Here is a 27172-nt window from a genome sequence, read left to right as displayed (position 1 = left end):
ATTAAATGTAGCAATGATGACAAAGTCAAGGCTCACGTGTCATATCAAACGATGAGAACATCATCTGAAGACCACGAGTCTTTTCTAGATAACAACAAATTTTAAAATCATTTGGCCAGAGCAATTTCTGGGAAATTGTGTGTTTTTTTAAAAATCAAATCAAACGGTTTGAAAGTTTGCGCCACTCGTATTTCACTGTGTATGACATCACATACATTTCTTTTTAAACAGCAAACCGAGTAGGCAACTGACTCTGGTTAGCCTGTGTTTTGCCAACTTTAGTTTGTGCTCGTGTATTTTGGTCTCCGAAAATAAGACTGCAATTAAGTTATAAAATAAAAAACTAAAAACAGAATTATTTTGCAGCCTTATATGTAAAAGGCAAACGAAATACACACCAGTACAGTTGACACAAATCAAACACAATTGTGTTTCTCCTTTATTTTCTCTTTAACAGTTACGTGGTCATAATGTGATAAGCTCATATCACAACAAAGCATGAGGTAACAATCCCCAACAGCTTTCACACCAGTCACGTATCACATTTTTCTAGTGTACCACGCATACGGCATCAGTATTGTAATCTCACACACCCATTAATAATCAGCACCACCGACAATCGCAACAATATCTTCAAAATGAGATAAACACGAAACAACTGTGTTAAATGAAAATCATCTTTGGCTTTACACGAAGGTTTTTCTCTTCACCGGAATGACGACATAGTACCTGAGGAGGATGGAGCTATGTAAGTGAAAGGTAAGAACACGTGAAGCCAACCTTTGGCCTTGTCCTGTTGTCACGACAACCTGACAGCAAAGGTAGAATGTCTGGAACTGTGACCAGCGCTCGTTAACAGCGATCAGTCTTCGTTTTGTGCGGACATATGCATTTAGCTTTTGCATCTCCATGGTTGCGCAGAGACCCAACAATAATGAGGTTTGGACTCCATGGTTACAGAGAGACCCAAAGATAACGCATGCACCTCCGCGGTTACAGAGATATAGCAATGAGGAGGTTTGCACCTCCATGGTTACAAACACAACAAGGAGGTTTGTAACTCCTGTATTTTTACAGCATTGTGAATGTGTGCTCATGAGGGCTGTGTTTGTAGTCATCTGTCAGCGAGCTTAGTTTTTAAGACTTTTTCTTTACTATATCTGCAAATTATACAAACACCGAGAGGATGACAAGACCCAACTAGGTTCTACACATCCTGGTAAGAGCTGCTCCAAGAATGGACTCACCGGTGATACGTGAAAAGATGGGGATGTGAGTCTGTGCGTGACTATATTTGTGTGTTTACCTCACCATTTTACAAATATTTACAAAACTGCTATTTACATTATAAGCGGTGATAACAATGGGCATCTCAAGAATTTCCGACAACATACGCTGCTTTTTCTTGAAATTCGTCTAGTTACATCATACCATAATGAACTGATACATCACAAAGATCGCAGCAAGCGTGGTTTCGACTAAAAAACATCTCATTAACAGTTACAGCTAAAACGGCCACGAAGTTTTAATTTCAGTGTAAGGGTTAATGAAATAGTTCTGTTCGTGCCACAACTGTTGCTCCTTCCATGCACGAATCATAGGGGAGTTAATGAGATAACAAGAGAATATAATTCATACGGACACAATTTTCTGTCAAACATCAAAATATTTCTCGTTCGATGTGATCCCAATCAACGTTTTCACCAGCAGAAAAATTGACATGAAGGGGAATTTGAAATGACAAGAATATATTCAGTCCTGTACAAATAGGTAACGTTCTCTGTTCCTCTTTCCCTTATGTACATTTTTACACATTATTTACAACTAGCCTTCACATAGGCAAAGAATAGTATGAACACTTGGCATGCAATACCTACTTCAGGTAGATTCTCCTCTCAACGTCCGCCACATGATTTCGCACACTGGACCACGTGACTCGCAAAAATGCGACATAACATAGAAAAGCGTAGCATGAAATTCAAGATATAACAGAAACATTTAAGGGAAGGGAACTGTTTATACTGTAGACCATGGTATCATTTAAGTTCATGGCCGTAGAGTTGATCCGGAAGCCGAGTGGGACGTTGAAGAGGTCGTAGGTACTGGCAGCCCACGTGTTGCAGGCGATGTTGAGGGCCACAAGCGCGAAGATGTTGATGGGCAGTCCCACCAGCACCTGGCAACAAACAATCCAAAGTGATTCAGCCGGTCTAAAAATAAAAAGTACAGCGCTTTAAGTTCCAGTGGGATTAAGAAACAAATATTTGAAGATCATCTAATCATTAAAGATCATTTTAAACATGAGATATTGCGCATCATACCATGTCTTTAACTTTTAGGAAGCCAGTGGAAAACACAATGGCGTTTGGTGGCGTTGCTACTGGCAGCAGGAAGGCTAAAGATGCTGAGATGGTGCATGGAATCATGAAGTATAATGGATTCACTCCCAGCTGCACGGCCTGAAAAAAAATCAGGAAAAATCATGGAAATCCTACGACCGAAAACTTGCAATTGTCAGACTATACGTGACTTTATTAGGTTCCATTTAGCCTGTCAGATCTGACAAACAGACAGCAGGAAATTTCACATCCTTAGTATCTTCACTGTAATTCGAGCTCTCATAGACATTCTGCTGGGTACTCACCAGATCCCCGACGATTGGGACGAAGAGGGTGGTGGTGGCCGCGTTGCTGGTCACTTCTGTGGTGACAGCGATGAACAGTGTGAGCAACATACCGATGACCCACGGGTCCAACGTTGCCAAGGCCGCCAGGTGACCACTGACCCATTTGGACAGCCCGGATACCTGGGACACGCCAGGTGACATAATGCATCATCGTACTTAAGTCAATCTGAATGAACGGCTTTTGGGAGAGTGAACTTGACTGTCTGTCATAGGACCTTCAAAATTAGGAGAAAGGTTTGGAAATTGTAGAATTTGTTAGATGTTATAAAGGCCCAGTCTTTAAAACTGTGTTTAGCTTTCGTACCTGGCAGCCATCAGCCAAGGCAAAACCTCCTCCCATGAGAAGAAGGACTCCCCAGGCCAGTCTCTCGTTGACGAGTTTCCAGGTAAGAATTGGCTGGTAGCCACTAGGGAACTCCAGAGCCTCTTCTAACAAACGAAAATTCTAGATATAAATTCTCTCAAGCTTCATGTTAAAAGACACGGAGATAAAGAGAGGCTTATATCTATTTTACCCATGACGATTGAAGGCATAATAACTTATAATTTTGTTTAACAATATGTTTTCTAGCCCCGAAGCAAGCAGTATGTTTGCGAAAACATCCTCTTGAAGAGCACAGTGCAATTAAGTGATATTTACACAACATGATTCAATGCCTTTAGTTTAATGAACAAAATTATTCTAGCAAAAGATTAATCAAACTTATAACTCCTTATGATAGTTGTAATTCACAACAATTGTTTGATTTTATTTTTATACAGCTTTCAAAATCTTGGTAACATTGCGCATTCGATAAATGTTTGCATTTTGTAACAACTCCTCAACTTTCTGTTCTTTCAAATTTCCTAAGCTGTCGTATATGAACTGTACAATATCTACATCAACTCATTCAACATTTGCATGCCATATCATTAAGATGGTGCAGTTTAATTTCTCCTACGTGTTTGACTAATCAACCGTATTAAGAAGCCCCTTAAAGACAACAAATATCAATGTTGTTATTATTTTGTACTAGTCTGGTGAATAAGCATAGCTTATGAACAGACAGAGAAACGCGCCTTGAAAGCTTTGGAGATGCAGACTTGCATTCCTGGTGAATGTGCAACAGTTCCATGCATATTGAGGCCGATACAAAGTTAAACATGTATTCAAAGGTCTGAGTGCATTTTTTTCAAATGCTTTTGTTTCGAAATCTCAGTAACCCCTTCCGTATCATCTTTCAAGCACCATGCACCACCACCACCACCACCACCACTACTACTACTACTACTAAAAAAATAAGTAATAATGATGAATAGTAAGTAATAATAATAATGAATCTAAAAATAGCTATAGCATGACGAATGCTTTGGGGTATGTTTAGATGACATTGCTTTTAACTATTCTGTTTGTTGTAGTCCTTAAAATGGAGATGTTTATGGGCTTTCACCTCGAAACGGGAGGTTATTCATTTATTATCACAGTCCTAGACCTTTAAAACCACATCCACTTTAGCAGACGATACCATAAAGAAACTATTATCAGTGGGTAACAGAAAAACAGACGACAGTGGTGAAGACAGAAAACTTTGTAAATATTTTTTGGCTCCCTTACGGCCAATTAATTATAGCTGATACATGATGACGACGACGACGACAACGATGATGATGACGATAAAATACAGTCACTGACAGTGTTTCATTTAGCACAAATCATAATGATGTAGTGCTTACAGTGCCTCATATTAACCTGTAGCAATGATGCCTCTCAAAGAACGTGATCAAGTACAGCGGGGGGGTAGGATACACAAGCAGGTAGAGAGTTAGTCTTGTGGATGCACCCGGACTCGCTGGCGTGCGAGCGTGACCAGCGTGCGTGACACGTGCGTGCGGCTGTGTGCGTGACCACATACTTACGACGCTGCCGAGCTCTCAGCAAAGGGTGCTTCTCGCCGTCCTCAAGCACTGTGGAGACGTGTAACATTAGCCTACACACCCGCTTAACAACTCGCTCTTCAACAAAAGGAGCGTTCATTTGCAAGGCAAGTGGTGGCCAGCTTCCACTTTAAAACATTACACTAACAAATCTGAAGACGGCAAGTCTGCAAACTTGAATTACTAAACGCCAGTGGCCTCAGCGTTTATGTTTTGAGAAACATCGATTTCGTCTTGTTTTGACGAAACAAGGATTTGTTGTGAAGCAAAACTTTTCCCGTGGCTTGCCAGTGACAATGACAACGCGGCTGTGATTTGATATTAAGTGTCACAATGTGCCTAGACGTGAGAGTGTCATGATGTGTCAATGACCTGGCATTAGTAAGATGCACTGAACGAGAACCGCCACCCCACATCCAGGGCTAGTTACATATCACGTTTCTAAAACATAAAACTGCTCTTAACAAGAAAAGTTGGCAACTTTCTTTTCAAAAACGCTTTGATTCCATTTAGATGCGTTGTATAACATCATATGAAAAATTGTGCTGACGAGACCGCAAGTATAGTTTTATATTATTTAAAACAATTTTAGTAAAGATACAAAACTGTGATGTGTACTGTGTTTCAATAAAATTGGTTATTTAAGGACATTTAAGAACTAAACGTGTTTTAATTTTAGAAATGTGTTATGCAACTGGCCCCTGTACGCAAAATCACTCCATCCTAAAATTATCTTTCTGCATTCAGGCATCTCGCCTTTGCTCTTCGAGTGGTCCTTACACGTGAATTTGTTTTTTAAATAAACTTTTACTAAAGTCTATTTTCTCCCAAATCCTGCACCAGGTCTAATTAATTTCCCAGTAGCCTCCCCCTCCTCAAGACAAACTCACTAATGGCTTCCGACTTGGAGCGGCAACATGGCAGCCATCGTGGAGGTCGAGCCGGCAGGAAGAAGAGGACGACTGCTAGGAGTATTGCAGGTGTGGAATCCTTGACGTACCTGCAGCCACACGAGACAAACCGAGGGTCACATTCACTGCCAATCTTCTCGTGAAAGGATTGATAACACTTGTGATATCTACCTACACTGACGTGAATACTCAGCACTTTTCACACAGTACATCATGTCAACTGTACACTGTGGCAGTACTGGCCAAACACCTTGTGCGCTGAATATCTAATATGTTGTCAAATCATTTATAACCAAACTGCATGAGTTTTTGTAGCTATATAAATGTGCTCATAAAATCTTTCACTCCCTGAAATCCATGAAATCCATCTAGCACCCCTGTACTGTGCCAACTGCGGAGTGACAACCCTTAACTCCGTTATCAGGCAGCTATGATTAGTTAAAAATCCTCTGTTCTACTGTAAAATGAGCACACAAACATGAGCAACCGGGTTTACTTTTGTCACAGTGTGACAAGACTGGCCGAATATGCTTTATCCGGTAGCTGTGCATTTAGCGAAAAAAAGAGTAAACCTTATTTATGCAGTTGTCATCTGTTTTCCGTGTCCTCTAAATATTAATTGACAGAATAGACTCTATTGCTGCACTGTGTGGTTAGACCATCAGGACGCAGCTTACTCTTTCTCGAAGAGTGAACTCCAGCCAGGAATAAAGCCTGGATTTCGGGTGACCCACAGGATTGCCAAGACGATAAAGTCGACGAGGACGATGATCTCGGCGAACCTGAAGACACAACAATCAACTTCAGGACAAACGCTCTCCAGGACGAGAGAAAAAATGTTGAATTACCAAGCCACCTTACAGAACAGAATAATAGGTGTAACTAGAATAAGTTACCCTACATAACGTATAAGTGTGTCAGTTCATTTCAATGATATCAAAGTTTTGCTACATTTATTGGACCATTTGAAAACGGTGTTGATCGAAAGTTTGTACATTGCAAAAGGAACAGGATATCTGACGCGATTTTTAACATCATTATTTTGCAATGAAATAAGGCGATGAAATTATCCAGTCTAGTAAGCATTTAACGGTAAGTTCTCCACGAACAATCGAAGTGAACATCGAAGATGTAAACTGTGCTTACGACATGGGACCCAGCTTCCGGTACTCCGTCTGCAAGATTCGCTTTACGGCACTGTAGGACTCGTCTCCTTTCTTGAAACACTGAAAGCACCTGCAATGTCAGACAAAACAGTTTGTTTTCGTGCTCATTTTACACAACAACAATGCGCCAAACGATGTTAGACAGCAAGACATGGCATTGAACTCAACGACAGTCCACCAACCCACTTTGTTTCATCATTACTTTTCTTCACACACACACACAGCGAGGTGTAGCCATACACTAACTAAAAAAAAAAAAACTCAGAAGAATTATTAATGATAGAAAAGTCAACTTCATGGGATGTGTTTTTAAAGTTTTGTCGTTAATTTTTCTAAGATTAGCTTTAGAAAGTTGATCTCATGTGGGTTCCATATGCAGCATCATAAGAAGAAAGTCCTTACTTGAGTCCTTGTGCGTACAGTTGGAACCAGAACCAGAGGAAGATGAAGCAGATGACTGCCAGTGGCACACCCAAGATCAGCCAGTTGGCGAAGTTGATGGGGTTGGTCTCGCCATACTGCTGGTACAACCTGTCAACACACACCTCTTGTTACATACACATTGTAAGAGCTCAGTCATCTGTCTTCATAATCGAAACACGACTGCCCCGTGTTCCATGCACTAAACAGTGAACTGTGTGCAGTCTAGGTGATGCAAGCACATGTGATGCAAGCACAGGTGATCAAAGGTGTGAAAGTATAAAAGATTCACCTTAAAAGATATTTTCCTTCTTTCACTTTATGTTCAACGACAACGAGGATGCAAAACTCATTATCGACAGTAATGTCTTCATTATCATTGTTGTCAGTATTATTTTTTTCACATTTAACAGGGGTCGTGTACTGCAGTTCATAATTTTTAATAATTCCATAATTCATCGCTCTTTATGTACGTGTGTGTGTGAGTGTGTGGACTGCGAAGCCGAGTTGTTTATTCGTTTATCACTGACTCCGGAAGATTGTATGCCAATAACAACAGCACATGGAGCGTATCAAGTGTCAATCAGTGACTTCCACAACTCACACGTCTGCCAGCCCTTTGAAGATGACGTTTGGGGGCGTGCCGGTCAGCGTGGCCACGCCCCCGATGTTGGCCGAGAAGGCGGTGCAGAGAGAAAACGTCTTGGCGAGGCTGGCAAACTCCTTGTCCTCATCTGAAGCTCGATTTGGCATAATCCTTCAACACATCAAACAGATCAATCTATGAGATCGAAGGAGCCCCCTTAACCCTCTCTCTCTCTCACATATTACTTTCGCTATAAAGTGTCGAGCTTCCCTATAAAAACAAAATGGTGATAAAAATACAATAATATAACCAGTAGTGGACACGACTGATGGACGAACACAGTAAAAGTAAATGAAAACCGAGTGGTTCACTGTATCATCGAACGAAAAGCTCAACCTTCTCCATATACTTTTACCGCTGGGGTTGGGCGGGGAGTTAACCTTACTGTGTTAAGTGTTTTCACTTACGTCTTGACCTCATCGTCCTCAATCTTCCCATTCTTGACCTCCTTGATGGTGAGTTTGATGTCATTCTGGTTTTGTTCAGTAAGCTCATCGTCTTCTGAAGCTACGTAGGTAAATAAAATATTGCTCTGAAAAGTTGACTGGTAAAGAGGTGGTGCAGGACTAAACAAGTACGATTTAGAAAGGCGTGAAGGATGTTAAGACGAAAGTATGAAAAGAAAAAACAACAAAATAACAACAAAAAAAAAACCAAACCCCAAATTGGAACTCTTTATCTTTCAAAAAAATCATCATCAGCAGCAGCAGCAGCAGCAGCAGCAACAACAACAACAACAACAACAACAACAACAACAACAACAACAACAACAACACTGCTTTCAAAGTACTCTCGTAAACTACAGCAACTGAGAGTGTTGGTATTGATTAAGGACACGTGTAAAGAAGTCAACATGTTGCTGCACAAGCCGACATCGTCACTAGAGATACGCCTAAAGACGGGGGAGGCTAGGTAACGCAAGTGTGGAGGGGAAACTAGGGCGACCTGTCACGTGAGGAGGGACAGCCTTTCGCGTCGACATGGCGTATGGTGGGGGGCAGACAGTAGCGGGAACGAGGTAGGGAGCGGGTGGCGGGTGGCGGGGATGAGTGCAGTACCTGTCAGATAAGGTCTCACCTGTTGTTGCCCCACCACGCCGCTCAAGGCCACCAACGTGCGAGCAACGATGCGGGTTAGGTAACTTTCCACGATTCACGTCAGCAAACCCCTCCCCAACCTTCCTCCTCTCCTCCCGTCTTCTCCAAAAGTTGGCACAAACCCCCAGTCAACAGACTTGAGCAATATCACGGACAGAAGAACGTTATTTTGGATATGTGACCCGTCTCTCCTTGCTCTTGTTAACAACTTTATTTATCGTTCATCGTGACGATAGATGAAGGACAATAATATGTTGATGAATGCACGTAGGCCTGATGAGGATGATGAGCGGCTAACCTAAAGGTTAAGTTGTACTGATTTATTACAGATTGATGTTCAGTTTCAAAGTGGCCTCAGTTTCACATGGGCGCGGAATAGGGCTTCGATTTTCACATGCAGAAAAAATGAAAACATTGTGGGTGTGGAAAGCAAGCCAATCAGAACGCGCTTAACAAAGTCACGTGACACTGAAAAATTACACTAATTATTTCTATTATTGTTTCTTGGCTTATTAACTTACATTTATAGAATTGTTAGTTCTGTGTTTATTTTTGTCAGAGCCTATGGTGCTTGGTATAGCGTTCAGTGTATTGTCGGGTGTCCTAGCAACATTGCACGTGGTCGGTTTATGAGGAGTAAAGTCACGAACGTATATTCAAATCGAAAATAAAATTGTTTATTAGGCGCATCATCCATTCTCCTGTCTTTCTCTTGTCAATCGGTCCAAAACTCTTTTCAAAAGACTTTTAAGGGGTTCTCACTGAAACCTTTTTCCCAGCATGCATTGTCACGTAAACCCAACGATGTATGTATTCTTGATTCTTCTCCCCATCACCAAAGAAACAAACGGCAGTGATGAATATAAGACGAGGGAATACAATCTATATTTTACAGAATCTACCCAATAGCTTTAGATAAGTGTGATACCATCCTGTTAGTCAAAGAAAATGATAAAAAGGGGGTAAAACCCTCAATGAATTGCGAGCGTGACTCTGACAGAAAGAACAAGGAGACAACACTCACAAGTCTTGCGAGACTGTCGGATCTGGTGTAGGATGGCGGTGACGATAGGCATCATCATGGCCGTTGTGGCTGTGTTGCTCATCCACATGGACAGGAAAAAGCAGGGAAACATGATCCCCATCAGCAACCTACCATGTCACAGCATCGAGGTTAACGACATTATTAATATCAACAAATCTCAAGACAACTCTTGTGTAGAACAATGAATACACCACACCATGCCATCCAACAACACATTAATAGTAAGTACACTTGCATATGTGTGTGTGGGTTTGTGTGCATATGTGCGTGCGTATGTGTGATGAGAAAGACATCAACGAAATAGCAAAATTCGTGGAATGACACCTCGTGTAAAATACATGTTGCAACTACACGTTCTAAACGATGGAGACGTTCTTACGATGATATAATCTACCATAATCACAGAAGGCAAATCATAAGACGACTTTAGTAGCTACATAGACTTATATAAATCATGTTACCATACTTTCCTCATCCTAAAAATCAAAAAAGGGTGATGAGGAATGTTGTCTTAGCAACAGGCAATGAGACGGCGCAACGAGCCTTACCATCGTGGTTGAGGACCGACTAGAGTCAGAGTTCTCAGAGCAAGTCTTCTGTGTAAATTCCACTTTTCTACTGCCACCGCGACTACCAGGCTACCCATGAAAAGCATTAGCGTGTCCTGGGAATAATCAAAAATAAATACTTTCACAAGGTAATATTGGGCAACGAGCGACAGGACTGACAGGAAGGGAGATGAGACTCTAGGGCAGACAGGAAATGAGGACAGACACATGAAAATGAGAGAAATAGAAAAATAAATTTTGACGGTTTAGTGATACGTGTTGCCCGATTGAGTGATAAATTGCTTGATGACGCATGGAAAGAATATTCGATGGGTAGAGAGAGGAAGGCATTGTAAACCTGAATGATTTATAAATGTATTTCACACGCATGCCAGCACGCAAGCAAACACATACAAACAAACACAGCGAGAAATTGAGAGAACTAATTTTTGTATCGACAACTACAGAAGAGTTGCATTGTAATGGGTTGTTATTCGGTCTATTGGCTCCAGTAACCATGAAAAGCTAATTGAACTCACGACAAAGACATTTAAAGCAAGTACCTTGACATAAGAACTGCACACATCCGAGGCTTTCATGACACCGAGCATTGGAAAGAGGAAAAGAGGAAACAGGGATGTCACAGGCAGCGGCAGCAGCTCGGTCACCCAGAAAATCCCTGTCACGATGACACAATAGCCACATCTTGCGATCTGAAATGACACAGGTCACATGACATTTAACATCAGACGTAATGTATCTGATCTGAAATTTCTTTAATTTATCAAAGCATATTTCTGAACACTCAAGAACATGTTCATCTTTGGATGATTCAGGAAAATACCTGTTCTTCAAATTCAAGCGCTAATTGTACCGAACGGACTGGAACTGGAGTTGTGGTACCGCCAGACACAGAAGCTTCTTAGGGAGTATCAGCCACAGAGTCAGTCCTGTCCTTAATGGCATATTGTTTAATGACATCCGCACATTAATTTAATTTATGTGTGTTTCTATAATACGTGCAAAAAACGTTTAATTTTAGGTTTTGAGGCTCTAGTGTAATGCCTGCGCCATCTATGAATAATTAGCACCATGTTGATGAGCCTGTATGTGCTCTCTGTAGAACAGACACTTCTCTAATGACTTTCTTGTCTGTCGCGACAATCGCTACCTTGGTTAGGAAGCTAGTTATGACTGGAACCAAGAGCTCCTGGCAGGGTCACCCAAGTGTGACAGGTCTATGAGTAGGGAGACAGACCAAGTGTGATCAATCAGTCCTCAAGGTTAGGGTGGGTAAAGCCAGCAACACATATATAAAGAATATGTTACAGAAACTGCGACAGACTGCCGAAGACAAAATGGAGGAGACCATGGTTGCAGACTTACAACGAATGAATAATGAAGGAATAAATTTCTTGTAAGTGGCTTGGTTTGTTTGTGGAATTCGTAGCCTCTTGAGAAATCAGAATGTATTTACGATCTCTGAGTCATAAACACACATAACGCAAACACGCATTCCAAAAATAATAATAGTAATAAAGTAGAGTGGCCTAAATCCGTGACATGCCCTTGAACTTGTGACAGATGCCTTATCTACAAGCCCACTGCGTTCTTTCCAAAGTACTATTTTGCTCCGACATCGAGGGCAAAGACCGTACTTTTCAGGTCATCAAAAAATATCCAGCAAATGTCAGACTTCTTTCGGTAACGGGTGAAACAGGCCAGGGGGCCGTGGATGTTCCTGTGTCGTCTTTACAAATCAGGGTGGTCACGCTTCACAGCAAAACTAGGTGAGACATAATGGGAACCCATGAGGTATTGTCAGTGTGTCGGGCTCATCAATATTATGGATGACTGACATTTTTCAGGTGACTGACTGAGCTATACTGGTTGGGACATTGGTAAGACAAAGAGTCACTAGTGCCTCTCCCTCTCTCTTCTGTGCGTTGTATCAGGCTAAAGAACTGCAAGTTATCTTCTCTGTTGGTGCTCTCTTAGAAAGTACAGACTGGCCTTCAAACGTCTGTGTTAATGTCCTTTGAAGTGTAAAGGTGAGACTTGGGGCACCTGCTGCATAACCATGACCTCGCGTCTTTAAAACAGATCGCAGCACGTCTCCGTCCCCCCGACACCCCGCAACACTTGCTGAAACAAGATTAACTGACTGACGCATGAAGCAAACACTGTAAATCTATCTTATCATATGACGAGACAAGGGAATAATAGTCTTGTTTTCGAATGCTATTAAACTCTTCTCAGTTTTTTATTTGTTTTCGTGAACTTTGGATCAAGTAGCGTCGCCCCTAAAAATACTAATGGCGATACTATTGGTGGGATTTCGTTGGTGACCTTTGGTACTGCATATCATGGCCCTAAGGGAACAATGTAGGTTGGAATTTTAGAAGGATCGTGGAACAGGTGTCTGTTTTGTCATTTAGAATAGTGTTACATATCATTCTAAAGGGGCGTTGAGGTGTGAACAAGAAAGGTCATGTGTCAGGCAGACAGTTTGCACGTGACACAGAAGGTCCCCGTCTAATTGTTTGAGCGCCGTCTCTCAAAGAAAAACAAGTGCCGGAACTCACACCCAGAATACATTTACACACTCTTACTTTATACATCTACAGATTTCTTTTCGCTTTTCTTTTTCCGGAAGGACTACAGGACTACAAACAACACCGTCTCTTCTGCGCACTGAGCACAAATAGTGACCTCATCTAAGGATACCAAAAATAGTAAAACTATAAAATAATAATTGGCGATACTGACATCATCAACGGTTGCCAGACTTAATTTTCTCTAACCTACGGTTCCCTGTTCATAGCCCTCTTTGACATCACAAAGTGATGATCGTAAAATTTCGTGTTCGAATGAGCGCGCGTGTATGCAAGTGTGAGTTTGTGTGTGTGTGGCCCTTACCACCTTGTTTGATCCCAGTTAATATCATTATATCATTCAGGGCCAAGGACTTGATCCCCATTTATACGAGAAAAAGGACGTCTCAGTAGGGTTTTGTCCACATAAACAGGCAGCGGATTAATGAGACGTGTGTGTCCCACAAGCAGGTCGATGAAAGCAGATGTCCAGCACATGAAAACCAGACTGAGAACGTGCACAGACCCTTCAAACACCTGTCTGGCTTCCTGTTCTAATTTCATGATGCTAACAAAAACGAAAAATAAAAAAAGCCTTCGCAAAGAAGTCAACAAATTCAAGTCGTTGGTCAATATCATAAAGTCTCCATGTCCTGTCCGGACAGACGCCTGGTTCGCGACCAATGACGTCAGTGGCGAATCAAGGGAGGTCCCGTTGCTTCAGGTTGACACGCGGTGGTCTGTGTGTGTGGGGGTGGGTGGGTGATGTAATCAGAGGCCAAGATGACGGATGTGGTTAATTAGACATATGCTAATCAAATAAGTAACGGGAGGCGAAAACATTTCGTGTCTGTGACGTCATGCCCACTGTCGGGCAAAGTCCAGTAACTCTCATTTTCTCGCTCGGCAATCAGGCAGCTTCACTCGTGGACGTGTTCCCAAATACAGCTCCGTATCAAAAGTGTTGTCACATACTTTGTGGGTGGGTGGAAACACACAAATATAAATACACAAACCATCATGCGCATGCACGAGTACACACACAAAGAAAGAGAGGGCTTTATCTTTCAAGGGCAAGTAATTTTAAAAAATTTTGTTTGTTATCTGTGTTTATGTAGCCTTTAAGTAACCTTTAAGGGACAAGTGTGCCGTGTCCAGTAATCTTGTCATAAACGACAAGACCTGGCCTTCTTGTTCCCTCTTGATATCTGACGTCTCTATTATTATGTCTTCCTAACTCCCCTGGTCTCCTAGCTCTTCTGAACATGAAAACGCATAGAGTATACATATTAGTACTCACACACTAACAAGATTCCACAAGAAAAGATTCAACAGTCTACTTCACTGTGACGTGGCCATGATTTCTGGCACAGCCCCAACGACCAACTAAACCTAACCTACGGCAAAAGGTCATTTACCACGTCCAAGGTACAGTAGATACCCCGGTGCTGATCTGGGAGGTTTCAGTCCCTCCCCCACACCAATGCCACGACGCGCACGCGCACGCGCACGCCTGAAGCTATGACGTCACACAGAGAAAATAAACAAGCGGAACGCTCCAGGCTTCACGCGATTCGGGTCGGTTTGTAAATGAGAACACTGTAAGCAGTTCCTGAACTGACTTCATAAATTACATATGCATTTATAAGCTCCTGACAATGCATAGAAAGCACACGAAGGTTGTCTCAGTGTCAAGTGGAGACAATGTGAGGAAGAGTTGTCCCACAGCCATGACCTCTCGCGGTTAACAGCACCAGTAGCATCAAAGGGTTAGCTTTCAGTGTTATAATGATGTGCTATCAAAGTCAGTTACTGATTGTGATGATGATGAAAGTGATGGTGATGCACGTAGAGAACGTATGCAAGTCTTCTTTTTCAAAGGAAGAATTAAAGAAATAAAGAGAAGAAATATAAAACTGCTTTACCCGACGAGCAAGAAAGAAAGTTAAAATGGTAAAAAATAGAGTTTCTGGTATTTTCTGCTTCTTAAAAAAAAATAATAATAATAAAAGCAACCACTGCGTCACATTTCTGAAACTAAACAGGCGATATTTTAGACTTCTGCACGCCATTAGTTCATCTTATAAGCAGTGACTAAAACAGTCTCACAGAGGCATCCCCACTCCATATTGGCAGTTTCGTACTAAAAGCCAGACTTTTATCATACGTCAAAATATTCCAACACTGCCGCTATGAATCATAGCCAGAACCCGACTGACCTCTCAAGCTGTCCAGCTGGACAAAGAATGTTTTGTTTCTTTATTCGTGCGAGCGCGCACACACAAACACACTTGTCACCAGGCACACTCACATAGTCTTCATGGTAGTTGGGGGACCTTGGGGAGAAAGGTTAATCAGCTTCATTGTCATGTGGACACAGGCTTAGCTCTCCACGGCATGTCTATTAATTAAAGTCATTCATTATCTACATCCTTCCTTCAAGCGGATACCTCTCATGTACCGGCTGGTGAAACACCACGACCCCGGACTCCCCCGTACACATCCGTCTTTACATAAAAAGTCACAATTAAGTCACTCAAGTTGTGAAACAACGGTCTTCTAACAAACACTTGCAGCTTCTCGTGTTTGTTCTGATTCAGAAGTTGTGTCCAATGTCTTGAGCCAAAGTTTGATCAAGAACTACTTTGACGAAAAATACATATAAATATATCAATACTGTCTGCATCTCTACAAGAATTTTTTGAGAGGTATTTTTATTTATTGACATTGGATTTGCATCATAAATATGATGAACAGAAACACAAATGCAACACTGACAGCAAATAACACAGAACATGTCAAATTGGCAATATTCACATAACATAGCCGATCTACCCTGACCAATATACATAGGTATGAGACTGTGTGTATTAATTGCATAAAACAAAACTTTGCATACCTTTTTCAACAACAGACTTCTCTTGTAGACACAAACACAGAAGTAAGCTTAATTATTTAGAGTTTATACAGATGTCCTGCTTGTGCAGACAGGGTTTTCTAGCTATGTTAAAACCTGGTAAAAATTCTAAGAAACTGTATCCCTCTTAAAGATTTTTACTAAATACAAGAATATTGTGCACGGTGTACTATAACGAGCACTTGTGTGCATGAAAAGAGAAAATGAACCCATGTACCCCGGCCTCGGCTTCATTTTTTTTTCCTAGTCACTTCTCCTTCTGGCTTCTCTGCATTTATTTTTCCTACATTTTCATCTTCACAACCCTTCATCCACCACACATCCCATTCCACACTGCCTGTACAGCTTTACTGAGGTTTGCAAAATGTCCTTCGCCATGTTTTATTTGAATGTTGCACCCTCAGTCTGCCTAGCCTCTCGTCCTAACTTCGATCTCTAGATAAACCATCCAGCTGAAAATCCGGGTAATGTCGCTGTCATTCTAGTAGTGGAACAATTTGCGAAGTTCCGTTCCTCGTATTCCAGAAAACTCTTTGCAATGTAAAGGAAGCAGGGATCGATGGACCGCGAATGACGTTCTGTTTGTTTGCCTCTGCATCCGTGATATATAGGGTGGTGAAGCGTCCATGCTGTAAACCCCTGCTCATAATCATCGAGCAAACTTGCAAAAAACGGTCAAGAAATACCCACGACACCACACGTCCTGTTAGGCATTTGACCAACCACGTGACCGTCCATCTGGTTCGCTTCTCACGAACGTCTGTATTAAGGTCCACATAAAAGATTCCGACGATATTGTGAAATTAAATATTCCTAGAGAATTCTGCGGGTTATAATGAATTAATGAAATATGTAATAACTTAGCTAATCACATTCATGAATACTTCATTAACTTCAATAGTCAAGACTATTACCAAAAAGCTGCTGACAACGTAATGTACAACTAGAACCCGTTGTCTTTGTCCGATATACTCAAAGGAAGAAATCTCTTTCGCCATGAATTCATTTAATGTCCGATGTGCGGACTAAGAGAATGATGTGCAATGTAAGTCAATAAGTGTACTTTAAATTTATTAGCTCAAATGTGCAAAATTACGAAAGGCGAAGAATTAAAAGTCCTGCAGGCTGCCGACAAGAGGAACGTGTGTGTTCTGTTCCGGGTACCTTCTTCACGTTGGTGCTATTTAGGCCAACAAAGCCCGTGTGTTCCCATGAAGCATTCTTTCTACAGTTGTTATATGATACATGTAAAACATTTTTATTGCCTTTTAGTAGGAACATAAGGACTGGAGCGTTTCCAAAAACAAGAATTTATGCATGGGTGATTCTATAGAAGCGGTCCCATGCTCCACTGGGGGCGAATAGAAACAAGAAAGAAGAAGATTCTATAGAAGCTAAACCAGCCAGAAATTAGCTACACTTGGTCCGGGTGGTAGGCGGTTGGAGCCGACTCAAGTTCACATCTTTAATTCTTCGGGCAACTTTTTCCGTTTCATTGAAAACCGTTTGTCCACAAAAACACCCATAAAACAAACACCATAGATGTCGGAGTCAGTGTCCATTGTTCCATGCTTATTGTCATCGCTGTCAACTGAGATAATTTATAAACGACTGTGCAAACGTTCCACAACCTATACAATGTCGGGGTCAAAGGTCGGGGGCAGCGTGACGTCGACGCCAGCACAGCGTAAACAGTGGCGTAGGAACCAGGATGCGGCAGTCCTCCCAAAAATGTCGTCGACGGGGGCGAGATTAACTTTCCTCCCTGCTTCCTGGTTCATTCTTGAGATGTGATTCTTCACTAAGTGCAAAAAAGGTAGAGAAGCAGGAGAGAGAGAAAAAGAGAGAAAGAATAGCAGTTCTTGACAATGACAGTAATAACTCTTTATTAACGAGAGGTACAGTAAGCAAGACATGCTTTTTCCATTTAGCCCTCGCCCTCTACGAAGTAAGAATAAGCTAAATAATTAGCTAAATACTTTAAAAAAAAGTAGTGATAAACATAACATAACATTAAAAGAGAGCAGAAGTTGAATATGTACAAAAGCAGTAGTTAAAACAGATATTTTCAAGGGTCCTGATGTTGGGAAGAAGCAAGTATTTCTTATGTTTAAGGATGTCACCTAATCCAACTTTCCTACATTGTAGTATATGTATTTTAGCTAGTCTCGAAAATAGTTCAGAGAGTTCAATTGCTTAAGATGGAGATGGAGGCTATTCCACAGCATGCTTGTTTCACAAGATTATAATCCTCCTTCACTGGAACTTTAAAATTTTTCCCATTGTGAACCATGCTATTTTCCATTTTTCTGATTTACGAGCTATGTTCCTTGCTATATGTAGACTAGCTTTTCGTGTCGTCCTCCATCTTGCTCCAAGAGGGGTTCTGGACTAGTGTCGGGTTCGCTTCCTCAGTGCCAGAATTGTGCTCTGTTTCCAAAAGTGTTTTCCTCAAGCCTTAAATGCAGTATTCCGATGAATCTTTCTTTTCCCTGGGCTGAATTTAAAATTCAAGACAGAGGTGAAGAAGCGGGTCTTCCGTCTGTCTGAGAAGGTCCCTCAGCGAACAGCCTGTCCAGTCCTTCACGTTAGTCGCTCAGCTTTTCTTATGTTTTCCACGTCGTCGATCGCCTTCATCATAATCTTGGAGGACCGTTCGGTGGGACTATGGATGCCTTTATAGCCTACAGCATGCAGGTCTCTAAGATCATTATTCGTTCTTAATCATTGTGTCCGAGGCATCTGCGTGCGTGGAACAAACTCTCAAAACGTGCCTTCGTCCTCAGAGAAGTATCACCTTTGACCTCTTTACCTGTGACTGTGCAGTCGTATACGAAGGATCAGCAAGGCTGCAGATCACATAGATGCTGATGGCATTCATTCGATTTTCATCTCGAGTAGCTATGTGAACAGGGTTCACAATCAACTCTTTTGATACCAGCTTTGTGTATTTTATTTATTACAGTGATTTGAGCCTGCCTCTGATGATGGAGTAAAGCGTGATATAAATCAACTTTATTATTAGTGTTGTTGTTGTTGTGAGTGGGTTCCTTTGGATTGGCTCTGCCCATCACGATAAATGGCAGTCTTAACCGGATGCACACGTCACTACGTTTAGCGAATTCCTTTGTTCGGCCGTCGTGTAAATATGGTCACAACATGGTATCATATTCTACAGTATGGGTCCTGGTTACAAAGACCCTTACGCCTCCTTCCAAAATTTGTCCATGGTATACGCAATCCGCACGCAGTTCTGACCAAGACAGGTTGTAATGCCGGCTGTCTGCTGCATTTAATAACAGGTTAGGAGCCAAGAGCCAGCGTTTGCAGCATATCCTGTAAAAGACGGCCAACATCCCATACATAAGTAAATAAAACATCTTCCCTCAACCCCTTGTTTCCTTGTCCTGTTGTTAGACAAAGCGGTTTCCTTTTGTAGCATTTCACATCTGTGATTCAGGCTCGAGTTCGAATGAACTCCATATTCTATAACGTGTCGTGAAGCTTGATAAACGCTAGGTAAAAAAAAAATTAAAAAAGAAGGGAAAAAACCCCAAGGGCTAAAGGTTCAAAGATCCTAACATCTGTTCAACGAGAAGACGTGTTGTAAGCAAATCTCCAGTGCGGCCTTTACTTCAACCAAGTACTTCAGCCCTTCGACCGTGAGAGAGCCAGCAGATGTGAGTACCAGACTGTGATCCATCTGGCAGTTTCCTCCAGTCTGTTTCGAGTCTGCAGACTCCCACAGTCGATACAATGCGTTCCATGCCGCCGTCGTAGTCGTCTGCCCGGGGGACTATAAACGCAAAATGGCCGATGGTCTGACTTACATCTTGGTCATCAACAGGGAATGTGTTGTGGTCGACTTTTCGACCGCTAAATAAGACCACGAGTTTTTTCGAAAAAAAAAAAAGGTGACAGCCAATCGCGCACCTCCCAAACACCCTTTATTCACAATAACAGCAGTTCCTCTCCTCTACTCCCCCTCCCGCTCGCACTCCCGACATGAAAGAAATTTAAAAATAAGGTCAGATAAGTCGCAGGCAAGGGCCATAAAAAGCGAAGCAGCTCTCTACCAACCGCTGTCAAAGATAGCCGACAGGTCACCTACTTCTTTGACTTTCGAAACCATGTTGAAAATAACAGTGGTCAAACTGACAGGAAAGACATTCTGGACGAGGCAGGAGGCAACTGCGAAGATTGTTGTCCAAATTTTCGGTCAGCAACACTTAGAGATACACATCTGCTTTTTCCTTTAAACAGTAAATTAACAGATTTGAATCCTGCCCCACTTCAGAACATGTCCGGTTAATTGAGGAGGAGACTCTCCCCCACCTCTATCCCGGCCTAAAAAAATCGGTCTTCTCGGTCAGTGATAACTACAGAACAAAGAACAACTGTTCTGTCTTTTTGATGGAACAGAACTGAAGAACTAAGAACTTGTACGACTTCATAAATAAATCATAATTATAAGCAATGTCTAAAGTCGTAATCAAACCTAGAAGTGCTGTCTGGCATCTTTGTGAACAGTGGTAGACCATCAACTTCTCCGTCAGTGACAATCAGAGCACTTTGAAATAAAGACAGCTGAGAACACAAATACCACGTAGCAAAAATTTCCCTTGACGACCTCATACAGTATGAATTCTATCTTGCAAACAGTTGAAAGATTTAACTAATTTCACGAACAAAAGACAGGCCGCTCGCACATTTTCCAGTCTGCAGCGAGAAGCTAAGAAGAGCCTGTAGATACAATAAAATCACCAATCTCCCCATCTGTGAAGCTGATATACAAGAGTAGCCACACAGCTGTGACGGCACAACATGTATTCAGTGGTTACATCACACCACTAGCTTGTTACGATGGTAGGTTGTTCGCTAACCGGCTCTGTTGTAGCGCTTCATCGCTATAGCCTTGCAACTGAAGCAGCAAGCTTTGTTTGATACTTAAAAAATATGGTTGCCATGGCACTAGCTTAATAGTGGTAAATGTTAAAGCTTTCCATTTAGTAAGGATTGGTATACCAAACTACTTTCTTTTGTTCCACCTGAGTAACACTATATCGACTCTTGCAACTTCACTCTGCTCTGGTGTGAATAGGATGTTGCTTATTATTGATGTTCTTATTAATAATTAGGCAATCGGTTTGTATCAACGGGATAACATCAAAATCTTTCGCTAGTATTCGAATAAAACCTATTTCAAAACACCGATATATATATATCACAAGATATATATTAAGGATAAAAAGTCCTAAAGAAAACATTTCAAGCTAAAGAAAGTATCTAAAAACAAGCAAGAGAGTACTCACACTGTTCGGGTACAACAGCGGCAGAGGCAGGACCGCGATAGGAATGAGTACAGACAACCACAGAGTCCTCGACTCCCAGAAGCTCCGGAGGCACCTTCGCATTCTCGTCTAGCGAGTCCCCGGCGTGACGGCGAGGGTTCAAAACTCAGGGCAAGCTAACGGTCCAGCCGGCTCTGGGATGCGAAGACAACTCAGCAGATGTGCGGCTGTAACAAGCTGAGGAACACGAACAGCTTGCCGTTAGTACTCGTGTGACTGAATTTATGGTTTTACGAAAGGACACTCGAAATACATTTTATGTCCCGACTATACTTCTTAAGTGTCTGTCTCCTTACCGCGAGAAGCAGTTATACCGCAGGTCGGGTGACTTGCAATTTTTAAAAAAGTCAACGACTGAATTCGTTTTTTCTCTCTGTCGCGTGTTCGTACTGAAGCTACTTATACTGTCTAATATAGATCTCGGTCACTCACTAAGCATGTCCTTTCAGGACAGCAAGACAACTCTGATATCCTCTTTGCTTACTGATTCCTCCCACCTTTTTTTTAAGTTATGGTGTCTGTCATTAAGAAACACAGGACGGGGTGGGAGAAGGGCAGGTAAGCAGCACGTGCCTTTAACAACGACGTGAAACAACGACCCTCCCCATGTAAGTCGATAAGGTGAAGTCAACTGACCTGCTTGCCTACTAGGGTTTCGAACCACTAAGGAGGTCACGACTACGCAAGTCTCCGACGTCAACTACTTGTGTTTGCCGCCGTCGGCGGATGTCGGTGGTAGTGGAGATGATGATGCAACGTCAGCCCGGACTAAACTTGCCGGCTGCGACCTTCGCGCACTTTTTGTTTTCTCTGGCAAAACTTGCTTACCGTCTGAGTCGTGTAGGACCGCTTGTTGCTGTACTAGGTGCCACACGCACACACGCACCCCATTATCAGAATGCCAGAAGAAGAACTACCTCTCACCCGTTCGTGTTGTGCTTACCTCTGTCTGGAAACAATACCCGGGACTTCCTTCGAAGACTGTCCGCACAGACTAGAGATGTGAATTGTGGTTCACTTTTATCCAATCACTTCACGTTATTCAGGAGACCGGCTGTTTGGACCGCGTGTGGCAAGAGAGAGAAGAAGAAGAAAAAACAAACTGACGGAAACGGGGTGCAGTGCTAAATAGTACCGCGGCAAAAGGTCTGTCGAGAGATCTTAACCTGTGTAAATGCTCCCAGCTTATCGTCGATATGCTCAGCACGATGGTGAGTCGGAATCTGTCACCAGTGAGCATACACACTGATGTTAAATTGTCCCTGACGCGTCAACCCCGTGATCAAGGGGTAGGTAGGGGGGAAGGAGAGGAACGACGAGCGGAGCAGGTAAGGAACCACGAGGTTACACTCGGCCAGCTCTCGAGTATCTTGTTCCTAGTTACACGTATAATACTATCCTGTTCATACACGGAACCCTGCTGCTCATTCAAAATCGACAGTCGTTGCTCCGCCTGGAGGGAACCTCGCTCGTCTCACCCCCTCCTGTCTCCATCACATTCAGCGTGATTCCCCCTCCTCTACTCACCCCTTACGGCCTTGTGTACAGTACGCCGCTAGCCGTTAGATGGCAGACGTGTGTCAATCGGCTAAAATGATTGTAAAATATTTAAATATCTGTCGGGTACCGTACACCCGCCCCCTGATATCTTTATATATAAATTACTCTTAGCAGCCACTGCAAATATTAGTTTAAGCGCTGAAGTTGTTTTCTAGATAAATACTGGATACTAAAATATTGTCATATCTCTCTCACACTCTCTCACACACAATATTCAAGTCGGTGCCCTCTCATTCATGTAGGGTAATGGCATTCAAGACTTCGTGTGAATGCGGCTGACGCTCGATGAAGGTTCGATGACCTTGACCCACCTTCGTGTTTTGTCGCTATACAATTTATTCGTCTCCCCCTAATATATTCCATCCTACTTTTTGGATATTTGTGTATCTCGGCATGTTTAGTAACCCCTGGTTTTCAACCAGATTTCACCGATACGGATCCCTGCCGGCTACAGTTGTAAAGCCCATTCCGCTGTGTGAGGTAGAGTCACAACCTAGGAGCCTCGTTGTTCGACACCCGGTGGAGGAAATGAAGTGAACTTCAACAATTTGACGCCGTTCACACTTTGTAGTCACCTACAGCAAAATGACCTACTACCATATTCTAGAGAGTGAGAAAAGCATGGAAATATTAGTAAAAGTCTGACAAGTGACAGGCTGTGTTGACACCCTGTGTGTTCACCTCCTGATCCCTCCCGAGTACTGCACACGCTTGAGCCTACACGAGTAGACCAATATTTACTCCGGTCTCACTCGATCAACACGGCGAAGGCTGGCAAAATAAACATCGACTGAGGTTATCAATGCTGTACGTTTCCCTGTTTCCACTATTGACCAAATATTTCATTTTCTCTTCAGTGAAAGTATTGAAAAGCCGGTACGAATTAAGTGAACATAGTCCCATAACTGCCACGCCTACCATTTCAGTTTGGGGGAAAGGGGGTTGGTGGTGTGAGGCTATATTCACAAGTCGACATGAACCGGCTTTTGTCTGTTTACAATAGCAGGGGTCGGTTTCCTTGGGGGTTCATTTTTTTTTAACTCGTCCTGGTTCAGTGCAGCAGCATTTTACCTGTAATATTGTGGACAGCCTAAGCTGAATGTCGTGCATTTGTCGTTGTTAGCGATGTATGCAGCAGTCGCTGATCACAGATAACAGTTATGGATGACGACAGGTGATAGTTGTTGATGGTTTTAGGTGAGGTTGTCAATGGTAGCATAGGTGAGTGCTGTGGATGGCAACAGGTAAGAGCTGCAGATGGGGGGGGGGGAGAGGGATGAGGCTGTGAATGGGAACGTACAGGTTGCAGTTGGTAACAGGTAATGGCTGTAGATTGAACAGATAACGGTGTTGAATGGTAATAACTCAAGGCCCTGGATCAGAGGTGCGTGCATTGTACAAAGATGTGAAGATAAACTGTTTTCTTCTTCATTCTTCGTGATGGTGACTACAGGACACTTCTCACACCCCACTGTTACCCCACCATGTAACACCATTAATGCTGTTAATATAACAGTAGACTTAATATCATCTCCTAGCACAAAGTACATGAAGACTTCTTAAAGGATGTGTGATGGACCTCATGTTAGCGCAAACCTTCTATCTTTTCTTTACACAAATCTTGCAAATGCCTCCCCAGGATTTAAAAAATTATCCAAAAAGACCTATCAAACAAATATATTTTTCGTATTTTTTTTTCTCATCACCCAGGCTCGTCAAACGTTTAGGTGAGCACAAGGACTATGCCTGGGTGCATGACCGAGCGTATCTCCTTTTCTTACATACTTCCTTACACTTGGATGCACGCACATGTTTGTGCCTGGGTGAAAAAAAAAGTAAACGCTTATGAACCTCAACCCCTCACCCCCTCCGCCGCACCAGACCGAGCGCTCTATGGCTGAAAGTGAAGCAAGAATTAAAGACACAAAAAAGACGAAGGTCAGGTTGTTTTAGGGGCACCTTACAACACACGAGCTCAAGTATCCTTATGGATGTCCTCCATAAGGTATGAATCAGTTATTAGACAAAGTACATGCACGTACTCGGTAGGATATATATAGTAACTGATACTAAAATTGCATCATCTCAGTTGTTAAAGAAGGCTGTTAACGAAACTCCACCATCTAGCTACAAGGGTGTTGATGAAATCAGTATACACAGGTGTAAGAAGAACAAGGCTGTGTGGCGTATCGTTGTAAGATTGTGGGTTCAGGCAATCAATACACAACTCAATGATTTCCTAAATTATTATTTTCTGTACATGTCAACTATGATAATTTTCTATTTAAGATATTATATATTTATCTTAGTTATTACATGGGTCAAAGGGAGAGGTGGGAAAAGAGCGAGAAGAGAAAATAAAGTGAGAAATAAGGGACAATCTAGGGATAAGGGGAATTCATAGAGTTTGGCTAAGGATAGGGTAAGGATACAAAGATAGGAAAAGGAACTGTCAGTAGCAGTCAGGTAGCCAACGAACATGAGATGTAGGAATCTAACGCACAGATAAAACGAACCAGCAAAAGAACTTATTCACACGTGTATTTCATCATTTCGTTGCCCTTTCCCTCGGCATGTCAATGACTCAGCTAAATAAGCTTGACTGGTATGAAATGCGCTGAAGCTGACCAAAAAAAAAAAAAAAGTTGGAAGAATTCGAGGGAGAAATGAACCCAGGAAAGTCCAAGTAAACCTACTAGTTACATTGTCAGATCAGCAAAGTTATATACAGATATACTGTATACTCGACCAATATTTACACTAACTACACAATATGTTGGTCGAGTTATTCGGTAAACTAACAGACTTTATAGTGCTTGGTGGAACAATCTTCTTGAGCCGATGACCTGCATGACTAATTAGAGACAAACGGTCAGTGCATTCCGCTATTGGTAGTCTCCCTTTCTACAGACCGCCCCAACAGAATGGGATAGTCTCCCCTTTTCATGACAAACCAGTACAAGAGCAATCTCCCTTGAGAGATACAAATGTTAATTTCGGTTCACTAGGTAGAAAAACAATTTATAGTTATCTTCAGTTTACTGAACTGTGGAAAATAATGCTCCAGCTCGTTTCTGCTGCTCAGTCAAGTATTTTCTTCCATGGCAAAGTTCACTAACAAATTTTGATGATTGGTTCAGCATACAGATGCAATATGCCTTAATATGGCATTCGACAATACCTACGCTAGCAATTGACTTTACACGTTTCGCGTAACTGTTTGAAAATAAGTACTTAAGACTTTGATACAGCACATCCTTTGAAATGTGAGAGTTCTGTGGCCTAGCAACCTTATGTACAGTGAACATGTGATTATGTCACTGCAAGTGATAGCCCAGCTCTCTCCCACTACCATAACCTAAAGCTCTGGTATCTGATTTTTTTATGGGCAGCTGTGACATCTCACGGCAGGGTGAGTTTTGCAGTCAGTCAAGAGCAAGACAGAATTGGTGACCTTCAATAAATTAATATTTCTAGTCTTTCCTCACCACCAAGAAGCACTCAGCAAAACCAAGAACTGTTTATATTATGCCTTGTGTACATGGTAATCAATTTTGGAGCAGAGACAGTATTAGCGATAATGGTGCACCTGAGAAAATTCCTACAGCAAGAAGCAGGAGAAACTTCATCAGGCGTGCGGTAGACATTATGTGCATGAATAGATCCAAAACTTAAACAATGTAGCAACAAATCACGTAGTCCATAGCAAAGAAAATATGAAGATTGCGTGGTCTGTTGATAGGACCAAAAATTGCTGAGAAAAAGAAACAAGTATCCCCATCGTGAAAAACTGCAGAAACGATGAAACAATAAGCTACAGAAACAGTTAAGATGCGATCTACAGGTGGGAACAACTCGGTACAGGCAAACAATCCAAAAGATATTGCAAAATAAAGAAGCAGAGACATAGCAGACAATGTGGATGAAGATTCTTGGACAAGACAGAGCAATCCCCTTGAGCCATCCTTTAAAAATACCTTTCTCCCTTGTCAGTGGAGGTGCACTTGATTAAACTCTGTTAACACCTAGATTAAAGTGGCAAAGTTAAAAAGTTTCAGATAAAAAAAAAAATCCCATCACTCATGTGTCTTTATATAAAATCAGTAGACTGGTAAAAGGAAACAAACCTACTGGAATCCGAATATGTGCATCCAAGGGAAGGTCACAAAGCTAGCTTGATGGATAACAGGAAGCTGTCAGTAAATTGCCCATTCAAGCAATTTAATGGACTACTATATCAGACATCTCTCTATGGACTGCACCTTACCACAAACAGCATACAGCTTTGGTCAGCTGCCATCTGTTATTGCCAATATT

At 42.0% G+C, this 27172-nt stretch overlaps 1 protein-coding gene across 5 annotated transcripts; it reads right to left on the bottom strand.

Moving 5' to 3' along the window:
* Positions 1 to 421: 421 nt before the first annotated feature.
* On the bottom strand, positions 422 to 22689 carry LOC112562735 (solute carrier family 13 member 5-like). Of its 5 annotated transcripts, none has more exons than XM_025236185.1 (16): positions 22239 to 22689; positions 21257 to 21472; positions 10997 to 11146; positions 10434 to 10549; positions 9865 to 9992; positions 8151 to 8250; positions 7702 to 7854; positions 7080 to 7208; positions 6658 to 6747; positions 6189 to 6293; positions 5491 to 5600; positions 4583 to 4630; positions 2991 to 3115; positions 2645 to 2806; positions 2322 to 2459; positions 422 to 2176 (listed from the first exon to the last, which is right to left on the bottom strand). In XM_025236185.1, the coding sequence occupies exons 2-16, from the start codon at positions 21356 to 21358 to the stop codon at positions 1979 to 1981; spliced, it is 1854 nt and encodes a 617-aa protein (XP_025091970.1). In that variant the 5' UTR covers positions 21359 to 21472; positions 22239 to 22689; the 3' UTR covers positions 422 to 1978. The 5 variants fall into 5 exon arrangements, with proteins under 5 accessions (XP_025091970.1, XP_025091972.1, XP_025091973.1 ...); XM_025236187.1 differs by lacking the exon at positions 22239 to 22689 and adding an exon at positions 21932 to 22207; XM_025236188.1 differs by lacking the exon at positions 22239 to 22689 and adding an exon at positions 21793 to 21902.
* Between the last annotated feature and the right edge of the window lie 4483 nt (positions 22690 to 27172).

The sequence above is a fragment of the Pomacea canaliculata genome, linkage group LG4 (genome assembly GCF_003073045.1).
Source record: "Pomacea canaliculata isolate SZHN2017 linkage group LG4, ASM307304v1, whole genome shotgun sequence".
Lineage (NCBI taxonomy): Eukaryota > Metazoa > Mollusca > Gastropoda > Architaenioglossa > Ampullariidae > Pomacea > Pomacea canaliculata.
This window is presented reverse-complemented; position numbering and strand designations above follow the sequence as displayed.